The sequence below is a fragment of the Chaetodon trifascialis genome, chromosome 22, assembly GCF_039877785.1.
Source record: "Chaetodon trifascialis isolate fChaTrf1 chromosome 22, fChaTrf1.hap1, whole genome shotgun sequence".
NCBI lineage: Eukaryota > Metazoa > Chordata > Actinopteri > Chaetodontiformes > Chaetodontidae > Chaetodon > Chaetodon trifascialis.
Window position 1 is genome coordinate 21,195,949 of NC_092077.1, and position 13,892 is coordinate 21,209,840.

The following is a 13,892-nucleotide window of genomic DNA, read 5'->3' on the forward strand; positions in this document are numbered from 1 at the left end:
AAATAAGGAGAGTCTGAGCGACACGTCTGTGCGTTGTGTAAATCGTTATAATTGTTCTATTATCTTTACAAAAACACTTTGACACTAGCAGTTTAAAAAATGACATTTCCAAAAAGTGCGATGATTTTTTTCCTTTTCAACCATATTTTAGTCTTTTTTTTCCATTATTCCAGGATGAACAGGACAGAACAGCGTCGATTTTTCCCAAAGGCAGATCAAACATCCTGCACAGACTTGTGCACGACGTCGCTGCAGTTTTCTTTCAGTAAGCAGAGATTAATGGAGCTACAGGCCCAGAGGAAAACAACAGTAAAAGTACACAGTAGAGAGTACAGAGAAAACTTTGTTCATGTACAGACTTCCATCACCGCCACGTGAATATAACTTATTAAATAACGGCTGCTCACTTTTTATTTGTCATTTCTTTTAAATGAAGAACAAATGAAGCCTTTTACAGAAATCAAACATGCACTGAAATATCTCTCTGTCCAGGTGTGAGTGCACGTGTGTGTGTAATGTAGAGGAAGAGGAGGATGAAGGAGCAGCTGCACAACGACCAGTCGATCAGTCTGAACTGTTGATCTGCTGCTTTTCTCTTTTCTATCTTTGAAAAAAGAAAACGAATCTACAAATGTCGTTCTGATGACAATCATAACTGAGACGTTTCAGGTTTGTGTTAATTCGTTTTAAGTTTCTAAATGTCATTTGACGACGTTTGATGAATTGACTGGAGGTTTAACGATTCATGGATTAGTTGATTGAAGATTTGCTGCCTTTCAATCATCAGTATTTATTCACGTCTTCAGGTTTTGGAGAAATAAAACGCTAATAAAACAATAAACAGACTCGTTCTGATCATTAATCCTCTCCTTATTGTTAATGTAATGTTTTTTAATAAAGTTTTAAGTCACAAACCAAAGATCAGGATCAAAAGCAGCTCGGCTCCGCCTGCGCGTTGTTATTTCTTCTTGGTGTTCTTTCTGATAAACACTCTGAAGGATTTCACAGCAGCTGAGTTCACGCGTCTTATTTTCATGATCCTGCCCTTTAATGTGCTGCAGTCTGACTCCCGTCCAGCAGGTGGAGCCGTTTCACCACCTGCTTCTCCTCCGCCTCTGGAGCGGGAAACATGTTGTGTGTAAAATGTGTGTAAATGTGATTCATGGAGGTTTGTACAGTGTGTGTCTGTACGTGTTTTATCCCTCAAGAGATTCAACCCAAAAACGACAACATAAATCTGAAGTCTGACTCATTTCACGTCACGTGTGCGTTCAAGGCCTTCAGGCAGCTTTCACTTTTATTCAATTCTAGTGCTGAAAATGTGATTTTAGTCCAATTTAAATGGTTGAAAGCACAGTCGTTTTAACCATAAGATGCTTTTATTTTGAAGGGAACGATGATTAAAACATTTTAAATATGATTTGCTCTTTAGCAGCAGAGACAGCAAAAACAAAAACTGGGATTATTTTAGGATTTTAGAGCCGACAAGATACTTGACAATGTGTGTGTGTGTGTGTGTGTGTGTGTGTGTGTGTGTGTGTGTGTGTGTGTGTGTGTGTGTGCGTGCGTGTGTGCGTGTGTTAGCCAGAAGAGCAGCATCCTCCGGCGGGCGTGGCTTGTGGTTCGTCGTCGACGATCTGTACGCCTCGCCTACTCGATGCTGATTGGCTGGCTCCGTTGCCCTTCATCCTCTCCTCAGCCTGAGCCGTCTCCATCATCCCTGAGAGCAGAGCCGGACGTCAAACCTTCAAACAGCAGCACAGATCTCTGGAACTTTAAACGAGTTCCTCGAACACTTGAGAAAACTTCTTCAGCTTATCAGCTGATGGTTTCCAAACTGAACTGTGTGTTCGAAATGAAGTTTAGCACAAGATGCAGCGTGATTCAAAGACAGAAACAGCAAGAGCCTCAAATCTAACAGAAAATAAACGATCTGACGTCCGTCTTTTAGGACGCGTCTCTCACGTTTACAGAGGTCCAGGAAGAGCTCCTCGATGCCTTTGTTTAACTTGGCCGATGTGTGGTAGTGTTTGGCTCCCACCGTCTCTGCATAACTACACAGAAACACAGAGAAGACGCTCAGACCGACAGCAGGCCGGGACGAGCAGAGCTCAGGCCTCTGATTGGTTCTTACCTCTCAGCTTCCTCCACTGAGACGTGTCTGTCTTTGTCCAGATCAATTTTATTACCTGCAGAGAAAAGACAAATTCAGCCTCAGAGCGGCTCTGATTTCACGTGCTGGCTGTTGAGTGAACTGAGGACAGACGACAAAACATTTCCATCTGTGGACAACGGCACGGACAACAGGACAAACAGACCTTTGATCTTTTTGAGTCTCAGATCAGTTAAACCTGAACCCGTCCTATATCCGTCCCTGAACGATCGATGTTTGTCCGCAAAGACAAGCCGCGCTTTCAGGTGCTGAACTGGACGTACTGACTTCCTGCTTCCACATAACCTCCATGAAACCACATCCTGTTACGCTATGGTTCCAGTCTTAATGCTAAGCTAAGCTAGCTGTCTTCTGAGCAAAAAGAAACTCCACAGCCTCTTTCCTCTCTTCTCTCAGCTCTTTAACCGCCGCTTTTAGACATATTTGTTCTTTGTTCTGCACAAACGGCTCAGAGCCTCAGAACCAGCGTCCTAAACTCACTTTGAAGAATGTCCTCGTGACAAGCTGCTTTATCAAAAACACCAAAATGACATTATTACATTATCAGACTGCAGACTGTATAACTGCTGCCGTCCCAAACGATGAGCCGGCCCAAACACATGATGACCAGAACATCAACAACATAATCCAGTTAAGCACCAAAACACGCAGAAATGTCCCTCATCGAGACACGACTCGAAGCCGAACGTGCCACACACCGTTTGAACGTCTGAGGAAGCTTTAAATTCCTTCATCACTGCTTGCCTCTTCTAACAAGCATCCGTCTGATCTGAAGGACAATTTGCTTCAGATACAGTTTATCCACAAAAACGTTCCAAAAACATCTGCAGCGTTCCCCTCATTGAAAATCAGATTCTGTGATTCAACAAATCAAACCAACTGTCTCACTAGCTGCGTTTCCATTACAGCTGTTCGCAAAATAAAAGCGATATTTCTGAAATTTCGACAAAGTTCAAGTGCTACTTGCAGGTGTTTCCATTGAACGGTGTTTTGCGAACTAACCGAAATTCTCGTAAATTCTCGGCCGTCCCGCGAAACTGGAAGATGTCCGAAAGCGTTATGCGTCTCGGTACACTGATCTCAGGAGCCGCTACGGCTGTTGCTGTATTTATTATGAACAGAAGGCGGAGGCAACGTATAACTGTTCAAAGGCGAAGCCCTTATGTGTAGCAGCGGCCACGAATAAGGGATTTCTGGGAGAAGATTGTAAATGAGGAATTCACAGACGAACTGTGGATACAACATTTTCGGATGACCCGGGCCACGTTCAACCAGCTTTGCGATGTTCTTGAACCTCTTGTGGCACCAGATGCGAAATGCGAAAAAAGTGTTTCCATTACACTTTTGCGATACGCTTTTATATCGACACGTCTGAAAAACCACCTCATGAGAGCGTAAAAATGTTTTAGCGATATTTGAGAGGATTTTCGAAATATAGGTGTTTCCATTACCAGTATTTTATTGTGATATTTAGGTTTTGCGCATTTCTAGGGGTAATGGAAACGCAGCTACTGAGACACTCTGCGTTTGTGACCTGGAGCTCCAGGCTAGCTCATTCCCTCTGCTTCCAGTCTTAATGCTAAGCTAAGCTAACAGTCTGTTGGCTGAGAGTGGGATCGATCTCTGACTGAGGGGATTTCACAAAATGCTAAACTTTGAAGCAGCAAGTAAACAGATTAAAGGTTTGACTTCCTGCCACCCAGTAACATCACAGCACGCCAAGAGTCACGATGGACCGGGATTGGCTGCTGGTCTACTTGTTTGGCATCTGTCACTCGTCACAGTGAGGGAACCAGATTCATGGAGCTCACTGGATAAAGTTCAGGCTTTGGGTGAAGAAGAGTCCAAAACAGAGAGAAAGATGTAGTTTTAAGACTCCATCAGTCACTGATGCTCTCAAACATTCAGGTGAAGTAAACGTTCGTTGACACTTACCTACTATACATAAACAAATCTCGTTCCCCAACATTTTCCTCAACTCCTTCACCCAGTTCTTCACCTGCAGACAGAAACAAAGAAGATCAACGAGGCTTTAGCACAGCCTGAGTCACCGCAGCTAACGTCAAAAAAAGGATAACAAAGAGGGGGGATGAAGGAGGAAAGAATAAGGGGAGAAATAAGTAGACGAAGGGAGGAGAAACGTTTGATGGAGAACTGAAGCAGGAAGCGGAATATTCTGCTTCAATGAACCTCTCACACGTTTGTTACGCAGAAACATCTGGAAGCCGTCACGGAGACTGTTCGGACATACTGATCATCTAATCAGTTAAGTAATCGTAAAGTATCTGTTGAGCTCCACCCCCTCGTCTCCTGAACCCTGAGGAGAAACATGGAGTCAGACGGAGCGTTTACCTTCTGAAAGGAGTCTTCGTCTGTGATGTCGTACACTAGTATGGCTCCATTGGAGTCTCTGTAGTAGATGGGACCTAAAGCATGAAAACGCTCCTGACCTGCTGTGTCCTGCACACACACACACACACACACACACACACACACACACACACACACACACACACACACACACATGCACGCACACACACATGCACGCACGCGTGCGCGCACAATACACACAATAGGGTTAACACTGCTGCAGTAAACTTCCTGTTGGAGGCATGAAGGCAGCATCAGGACGGCGGCTCTCACCCAAATGGCCAGATTAACTCTCTTTCCTGTGATGTTGAGCTTCTTTGTGAGAAAGGACGCCTGCAGAGGGAGAGGACGACACCAAGAAGACAATTATCAGCTTTCAATAATCCAACAAATCAGCTTCGGTGACAGCTTGGAATCAAACATGTGGCTTGGGTGTTTGAAAGCAGATCCAAGTCAGACCTGAGGCTGAGCTGCGATACAAACGCAGTAAAACCAGTGGAAACAGGTCAAAGTTTTCCCTCCGGATGACGTGTGACACCCTCACTGATCCTCTGACCCTCCATCAACCTCAGCTGCACCTCTGCTCTGTGCCAGTGAGCTACTATTAGCATGCTAACACACTAAACATTATACCTGTTTATAGCATGACGTAGCATGTTAACATTTAGGCCTGACTCAGCGGCTAATGCTGCTCATGCTACTGAACCGTGTCTCCTCCTCCTCCTCACCTTCCTCCTCTGAGACGACGCGGTCACCCGGTTACCTTCACAACCATGTGACAGAACCAGAACCAGAAATACTTCATTGATCCCCGAGGGGAAACTGTTTGAACTGCAACAGGCTGCACGCATCTCTGACCTTCGACCTCTTCACTGTCGGGCTGTTTTAAGTCGAGGACCTGAGGATTAACACGACGCCTGAACAACAAACTAAACGATGTGAGAAGTAAACTGTGGGTTTAACCCTAGTATTCATAGTAGAAGTACTAGTTTACTTTAGTCAGCGTACTCAAATGTACTTACAATATGCCAATCCTATCTTAAAAAAATACTACTACAAAGAACTATTTCAGCAAGTAGTACACAGGAAATCGACGTACTATCCACGAATACTCTGTTTTTGCTTTGTGTGTTTTACTGTTTATCTTCTGCTCAGTGTCAGATTGAAGGAAAACTGTGAAAATCTCTGCTCACTTAAAACAGTTTGTACATGAAATGAACAAGAAGTCCAAAGTTTACGTCACTGAATGAATCCAAAGTGAAGACCTTTAAAGAACGTCAGTGAGTTCAGTCTTTGGTTTCTGCAGCGTCACACAGGAAATCCGTGGGTTTCATTTTAACCTGTAAACTGTGAGCGTCGAACGCTGCTCTGATAAGAACCCGAAAGGTCGAAGACTTTCTGGGTGAAAGGTCGAGTTTCCCTGATTTACTGGAGCGTTCGGAGGGATAGAGAAGTTCAGGGTCAAGACTCATGTTTTCAGGCTCAGAAACTCAGAGACAGATGAACGAGTGATGACGTGCTTATGGAAAGGAATGTGTGTGTGTTTGTGTGCGATCTGTCAGCTGATTGGCTGTGGTCCTGAACTCGACCTTTAAATAAAGTAAACAGTGAGCAGCTCTGAACCACAGACGCTGCAGACCATCAGCCTTTATTACTGTCGGACATCTTATTTTGTATGATTTTACTGAATTGTTTGAATCCATTTTGCCTCCTTTTATTCCTTTTCCAACCCTGTAAACACACAACTTTGTCTTTAAAGCTGCTGAACAGTTTGTTCTCTTTGTTCTTGTCGTAAAATATTTAAAGCTGAAAAAGTTTCTGAGCCAAAACTTTTTCACATGCATTGAAGTCAGAACGATTTCGTGTTTATTTCAGTTGATAAATATGATTTTAATGATTAACTGATTGTCACAAACACTCCACGTTTCCACAGCTCAAGCCTGGCGTCATACAGCTTAGCTTCATGCTAACCAGCTATCAGGATCTGTTTATTCTATATGAATACACAGACAGAAAATAACCAATAAACACACAGCGGACAGTGGACACAGTGGACAGTGATGGAGGACGTGTTTCCATGGACATCACAGAACCCACCTCAGTAATGCGTGATGGAAAGCATAGCGACAGAAGACGAGCTGCTTGTCTTGGTGAAGAGCTCTGCCTTGCTCAAAGGCGTCTCAGTAACAGACCTCCTCGAAGGCCAATGAACCGACGACGAAACCGTCAGCAGAGAGCGACCGACGCAGAGATCAGAACACATTAACAATCGCGCAACTCATGAGAGACGGCGAGCTGTGATTGGTCACGGTCCAGCATGTAGTCCACCGCGTCCTGTGGCTGAGTCCCAGCATGAATATGGGTCATGTGACAGAAAACGACAGAGGCATACGGCGGCCATCGTCTCAGTCACAGGTGACAGACTGTGAAACGGCTTCATCGCGCAGAGCTCGTGCAGCTCCACCATCCCTCCATCCCCTGATCGCCTTGTTTCACGCTCACTTTGGGGTCTTTATGTAAGAGCTGAGGAGAAGTTTTGCTCACTGTGATCCACAAAACGACTGCTTCCATCGAAAACGAGACATTTTTCTACAACCAGCAGTAGGGCTGAGCAGTATACTGGTTCACACCGAATACTGGTGTACATTTTTTTATGTATGGATTTTTAATATACCGCCACACCAGTAAAGTAAAAATAAAAGTTATATTCCAGCTGGAAAAAACGCTGCTAATGTCTCCTATGACTCCGTGTTAGTGTGAGGTCACTCACCAAGGTCCTGGTTGTTATAAAGAGGAGGGAGCGCTCTTGATGCGATAACCTATCTCTGGGCTTACTGCCTTCTGGATCGTCATTGGTGTTTCTATGCTGAATTTGGGCGCTGCTCCTCGAATCTCTCGATCATCAAAATAGACCAATGGGTTGCTGAACTGTTGACTGGTCTAACTGCGCAGTGAGTTTCAGCGCTCCAGCTCATTTAGCGCTCACAGAGGACTCAGCTGAGCAGCCCCACGTCTGATTTCACTGTTTTATTTGCATTTCGTCCTTTTATGAGAGCTAAGAACAACAGCAAGCAGAAAAAAACGCCGGAAAAGGTTTTCAACAGAGGAGTTTCTCCGTATGCTTGGACGAGATAACGGTGCTCTGCCCAGATGAGCGCCTGAATATACCTGTGTGAAAACATCTGTCTTCCAGGTGAAAGGAAAAAAAAATACTGTCTTATACCGTGAAACCGTTATAATTCTGAAAAATACCGTGATATACATTTTTGGTCATACCGCCCAGCACTAACCAGCAGCAAACAAACACCTCTCTTGTGCCAACAGCGTCACTGCATCCAGCTGTGATCCCATAATGCACCTGTGGGCTGTAGGTCACATGTGAGCCAGTCTGAGCCCTGCAGACATGTGGCTGAGGAGCACTGAAAACCATGTGACTGTGACCTGAAGGGGGTCCAGCACATTCTTCATCCCCTCCTCCTCCTCCTCCTCCTCCTCTTCCCATCATCCCCTCTGCTTTCTCACAGCTAAGGCCATGAACCAGATTTCATTCATTACACCAGCCAGTCAGCATTTCATTTTACCATTTCACCTGTAAACAGACGTGAGTAATTGGAGTTTATGTCGACAATATCAAAGCGATACTCCGGGCCAATCACAGGTCTGCTCAGCACTTCCTGATATCAGCGAAGTATCACATCACGATATTGAAAGATGAACCTCATGAGGTATGTGAGTGTGCTGGACGAGTTCAGCTGAAATGAAACTGATGTGAAGTATTTTCTTGCCAAGCTCTCATCACAAAATCTTTCCTTCTGCAACTTCAAGACAAAACATGTACATCAGAGCAGCCGACAGCATGAAAATGCAGCAGTATTACAGTACTGACGGGCCTGACAAAGACGTTTCATCATTTTCTGTCACAGATCGTAGAGGAACAGATTTCTGGGTGAAGTTTGGCTTCGGGCTCCAGCTTCAACACAAAAAGCTGCGAGTACGCAAGAGCTGATTATGACGCAACCGACACAGCGCGAGGAGCTCGGCTGCACCTCCAGCTCACGCCGCCGACCGACGCTCGGAGCTCTGCACGAACACGCTGCTGTGGACTGATTCAGCGGCTGCAAGTCATTACTGATGCTCCATCTCTGGCGGATCGCATGGAAATGCTGCATCACGCTTCCTGGATTTTCCCCTTTTCTTTTCTTTTCTTTTCTTTTCTTTTCTTTTCTTTTCTTTTCTTTTCTTTTCTCCTGAGCGGTCGGTGAGAGCTTTCTGAAACCTGAGCACAGCAGATAAACAGCCAAACACAGTCGTATTAGCAGAGCAGCTGAAACTGGATAAGCAAACACACACAGAGCACAAAAGCATCTCCACTCAAAGGCCACTTCAACAAAGATATCGTCCCCGGCGAAGTCTTTTCAGGTGGGACAGACACACAGGGTCCCCCTCAGCGTTCACAGTCAGCATTAACCAGAAATATCCATCCATCCATTTTCTATACCCGACTATCCCTTTTCAGGGTTGCGGAGGGGCTGGAGCCTATCCCAGATGTCAATGGGCGAGAGGCGGGGTACACCCTGAACCGGTGGCCAGTCGATTGCAGGACAATCTTCGAGTCACCAATTGACCTAATGAGCATGTTTTTGGTCTGTAGGAGGAAGCCGGAGTGCCGGGAGAGAAGCCTCGCATGCACAGGAAGAACATGCAAACTTCACACAGCCCGGGGATCGAACCGGCCACCTTCTTGCTGTGAGGCACGTGCACTACCTGCTGCTCCACCGTGCTGGCCTAACCAGAAAAATCATCTTTTTTATTCCACACATTCTGCTTCCTTGTCAAAACCTGGTGCCTACAGTACCCATAATGCAACTCTCCCTCTGACAGCTGGCTGGTGGACAGCTGTATGTTATGCTAGTATCAGCTAAAGTAGCCTGCAGCAGCTACAGAGGTCTGATCGTCTTTTGACTCCACGCCAACAGAACCTGAATCAACCCAGACTCATGTGACATCACTCGAGGCTTTACACAACATTAGGTGGAGGATCACAGAGTTTCAGTTTAAGGTGTGTCATCCTCCATCATGACCCTCCTCTCTGCTGGATTGGACGTGGCTGAACTGCTGTTCCTATCAGGGATGCAAATCAACCCAATGACACTGACGGAGGCTCCGCCCACCTGGCTAACCACAGACACACCTGCATTTTTGATAAACACAACCAGAGCTGCAACTGACAAATGTTTACTGCTGTTAATCTGTCAATAAGGCTTTTTTCCATCTGTTCAGCCAAGAAGACGTTATATAATAGTTAAACGTCATTTGTTTTGTCAGCGTCTAAAAGCCAAAAACTTTCAGTTGACTGTGATAAAAAACAGAAAGTGTTTGAGAAGTTCAATCAGAAACTGTTCAATGAGGCTCACAGAGGACCGACAAAAAGAAAGTGAGCACCTGTTGAAGACAGAAGAGGAAATGAAACCAAGCTTTTACTTTGAAATTACTTCGTGTAATTCTGTGATATTTTCTGGTTTTTCACAAAAGCTGATGTTTGCTGTACAGACATACATTTTCTTGTATATTTACAACATATTAATCCTTCATAATTTGTGTTTAATGTGTTATTATCTGTGGTCATGAACGCTACAGCCGTTTCTTTAAAAGGTTTGATGCATTTTTCTGTTTCGTTGGCTCAGAAGAATCATAATGTTGTTCTGTATTTTTATAGCTGGATGAACAACAAACTTCTAACCTGCACTTTTCATTATACACACTGTTCAAACTGGGACTGCGGCTCATGGTTCATGTTTATCAGTAATTATCCTCTCCACTTATTCATTGTTTGAGTTTATTTTCATGTATCATCAACAGACGCATCACATCCTCACATTTGAGAGGCTGGAACGGGGAATGTCGGCCTTTCCGCTGAAGCGATCTGTTAAAATACTCCAGATTAACTCCAGCCACTACGCAGCATCCGGGGAGGGACTCCAGCTCATAGCCAGAGCCGACCTTGTGTTTCTGTGACGTCACGAACCAACACAAGAATCTCAGAAATGTGCGCTGAAAGATCGATTTCATGCTTCTTACTAGTTTTAATTAGCAGCAGCAGCAGAAGTACCTAATGTAATTTACGTAAGTATAAGTAGCAATACTACATTATAGAAATACTCTGAGGTCCTGCATTCAAACTATTACTCAAGTAAAACTAAAAAAGCACTGATAGCAAAATGTACTTCAGGTATTAAAGCACTTGTTGGGCAGAACGGCACCTTTCAGAGTTATATCACCACATAAATCATATTATCGGAGTATTATTACTGATGCTTTAACACATAAGCAGTATTTTGACGTTACAGCTGGTCGAGTTCATGTTAAATAATTCATAAACTTCATAAACTGTAGGATTGTTTAACCAGCAGCACAGCATCATGTTTTCTAAACCGATCAGATTTATCTGCTCAATCTTAATCGATTAGCTGTCAACTATTTTGATAATCGATTAATCAGTTTGAGGATGTTTTTTTTTTTTTAGTCACAGCTCAGATCAGTAAACTGAGTATCTGTGGTCTGTGAATAAAACACGACATGTGAGGACGTCCTCTTCAGTTTGGGAAACACTGATCGACATTTTCCATCATTTTCTGACAGTTTATAGACCAAACTAATCAATTACGGAGAAAATAATCAACAGATTGATCGACAGTAAATGAAAGCAATGGTCAGCAGCAGCCCTTCTGGAAAGTAACTGCATGAGTCAGATTAATGCAGTGGAGTAACAGCATAAAGTAGCAGAAAATTTAAATACTCAAGTGAAGTAGAAGTACCTCAAAATGGTACCTTAGTGCAGAACTTGTGTAAACGTACTTAGTTAGTGGTATTACTGACACTATAATGAGAGTTTTAGGCCACACAGAGAGCATGGTAGTCACTGCTGATGTTCTGGTGAGATTCATGTTCAGAATTCAGGCCGAAGATTAGATGTAATGATTGATGAGACGAACATTGATGATTGGCAGTCTGTGGGTCAGCTCCCCCTCTCATATCTGTGCATTTCAGGCTGACATCAGAGGTGAATTTCTCGGTAGGTGTGCAGATCTCGACTCCAATCTGGACGCTTGGTTTTCACCGCCGTCACCTCGAATAATCCCGCTGGACGAGCAGCTCCGATTTCAGCCACAACATCGGCTCAGATTCGCAATAGCCCCGCTCTCCCGGGACGGTTCGGGCTGCGCAACACGCGTCCATACCGAAGTGACAGCAACACAAACACCCCACCCCAACACAACACCTCCACCGCCCTCTGCTTTGATTCCCAAAAAACTCACAGCTCATATACTGTCACGGCTCCAAGGCGGGTTAGCCTGCTAGCTAACCCTGGCTAGCAACATCATGGGTGTCTTACCTGTAGAGTTGTGATGTGTTTGTCGTTGAATTTGTTTTCGCAGTATCGCAGCACCAGCGACGTCTTCCCCACACAGCCTTCCCCCAGCAACACCACCTTGAAGGAGTAGGTTTTTCCGCCCGTGCCCCCCGCCGCCATAGCTGACAGTCTATTAAACAAGTCCTCGGATTTATCAAAACAAGCGTTATCAAGCTAGCACTGCTAATGCTAACCCCGTCGGAACTCAAGTCCTGCGTAGCTCACATCAGCTTCCGACTTCAGAAAAACAGCTAAAATTAGGACAAAACACCTCGACAGCATAAGAGAATCTGACTTATATCAATATCAACCAACAGGTGTGAAGGAAACGCGTCCTAACAGTGAGCTACTTCCCCTTTCCACCTGATGCGAATGCCTGCTTTTCACCCAACTAATGGCGTCTTTTTGCGCTAGTAGTTAGCCGGCTAGCTCCTTCGAAGATCGTCTACGTTAGGGAAGATGGATCATGTAATTGCATGAGCGCAAGAAGCGCACATCCCACTCCATTTAAATCATCGCTTTGAATCCGTCCTTAAAATAACGTATCTCCCCAAACATGGCTTATTTCACCCGCTGTGTGGAAAGCTGGAACACAGCCCTGGGAGTCTTATTAGTTTATTTGTTACCCGGTTTCAGAGTCATCGACCTGCCAGAGGGTGGTACTCAGACCACGCAGCAGAGTGAGAGCTCAGCGGCACTTCCTCCTCTGTGCAGCATCACATGATGAAGGAGTCGGCTGCTGTCACAACCCTCAGTGCTGCGGGGGGTTTCTGATGTTGGCCCATCAAAGCACAGCCAGTAAAAACAGGCTCAGAGCATCAGGATTGATTTGATTTAGAATTTAGTTTCTAACTCAGCATGTGATGCATCATTTTCAAACATGCGCAATGAAACGTGGCCCTTCGTGTGAATGGCACTGACTCAAAAAGCATTTTGGTCCTGGAATCTTCATGTGACATTGATGCATTTTGTGTTTTTCCGTTTCGTTTTCCCATATTTGTACATTTTTCATATTCAATTAATCGTTTATTATGATTTAAAGGACACAGAATACTCAGAGGAAAAATAAACTTATAATTCTTACATTTGAATAATTGTTATGTGTATTTCTTCAGCTTCTTGGTGGCAGGTTTGATTCAAACATAGAAAATTGTTTTTAATCACAGCTGCCTCTGGCTGCAGGGCAAAAGTCGACCACTAGAGGTCAGGGTCTGCCTGAGAATGGAAGAACAGGGAAACACTTTCAGACACTCAAAGAAGCAGCAGGACCTTTAAAAGCAATGTCAAACCAGGACTGTCCACAATAATATGAAGTCATGAGTCTAGTCATTTATTTCTCAGCTGTTAGATATTTTAACTTATGAAGATTTTATTTTCAGGAGCTCTCGAGTGTGAGGAGGTGTTGCTGAGGAGACTCCAGGAGGTATCCTGGGTTAGGGTTAAGTTTTCAGGTTTCTTCATGTATTCATTTCACCCTGTTTTCAGCTTATAGCCTTTTCTTTCAGCTTTGTGATTAACAGGACTTTCTCACATGCATGAAATTGTCCTTGCAGGGATTAATAAAGTTGCATTTGATCAAACTGAAATGATCTCGAGCTCAGTTTTCTTCACATCAGTGTTTCATTATTTTAATAATTTATTTGTCTTATTTCAGAAACGTTAACACTTTTGTTTTCTGTGATTATATTTTGGATAATTCAACACTTGCTCCAGTGTTTATAGTCACTGAATAAAGTTAATTAGCTGGTAGGACTCAGTTATGACAGTTGCAGATGCTAACTGCAGCTAACTACCCAACAATGCAGACTACCATACATCTGAAGCCAAGCCTGCTCACTGGGACATGCTGGAGACGTTGGAGGAGGGGAACAGCGTGTTAATTAGTGAGCTTTAGGCGTGTTGGTAGGTGTATTATTAAACTCTGGACAGAGCCAGGCG

General features: G+C 44.2%; 1 protein-coding gene across 2 annotated transcripts in view; it reads right to left on the reverse strand.

The window, feature by feature from the left end:
- rab21 (RAB21, member RAS oncogene family) overlaps positions 1-12,415 on the reverse strand; it is a 90,100-nt gene extending 77,685 nt beyond the window's left edge. The window contains exons 1-7 of one of the 2 annotated variants that reach the window (XM_070991588.1): positions 11,937-12,415; positions 4,817-4,876; positions 4,526-4,633; positions 4,109-4,172; positions 2,135-2,189; positions 1,966-2,054; positions 1,577-1,720 (exon numbers count right to left, since the gene is read on the reverse strand). In XM_070991588.1, the coding sequence (XP_070847689.1) occupies positions 1,581-1,720; positions 1,966-2,054; positions 2,135-2,189; positions 4,109-4,172; positions 4,526-4,633; positions 4,817-4,876; positions 11,937-12,074 (654 nt within the window). In that variant the 5' untranslated portion in view covers positions 12,075-12,415 and the 3' untranslated portion in view covers positions 1,577-1,580. Of the gene's footprint in view, positions 1-27; positions 1,721-1,965; positions 2,055-2,134; positions 2,190-4,108; positions 4,173-4,525; positions 4,634-4,816; positions 4,877-11,936 lie in introns of those variants that run through there. The other variant, XM_070991587.1, reaches the window with a different exon arrangement.
- Between the last annotated feature and the right edge of the window lie 1,477 nt (positions 12,416-13,892).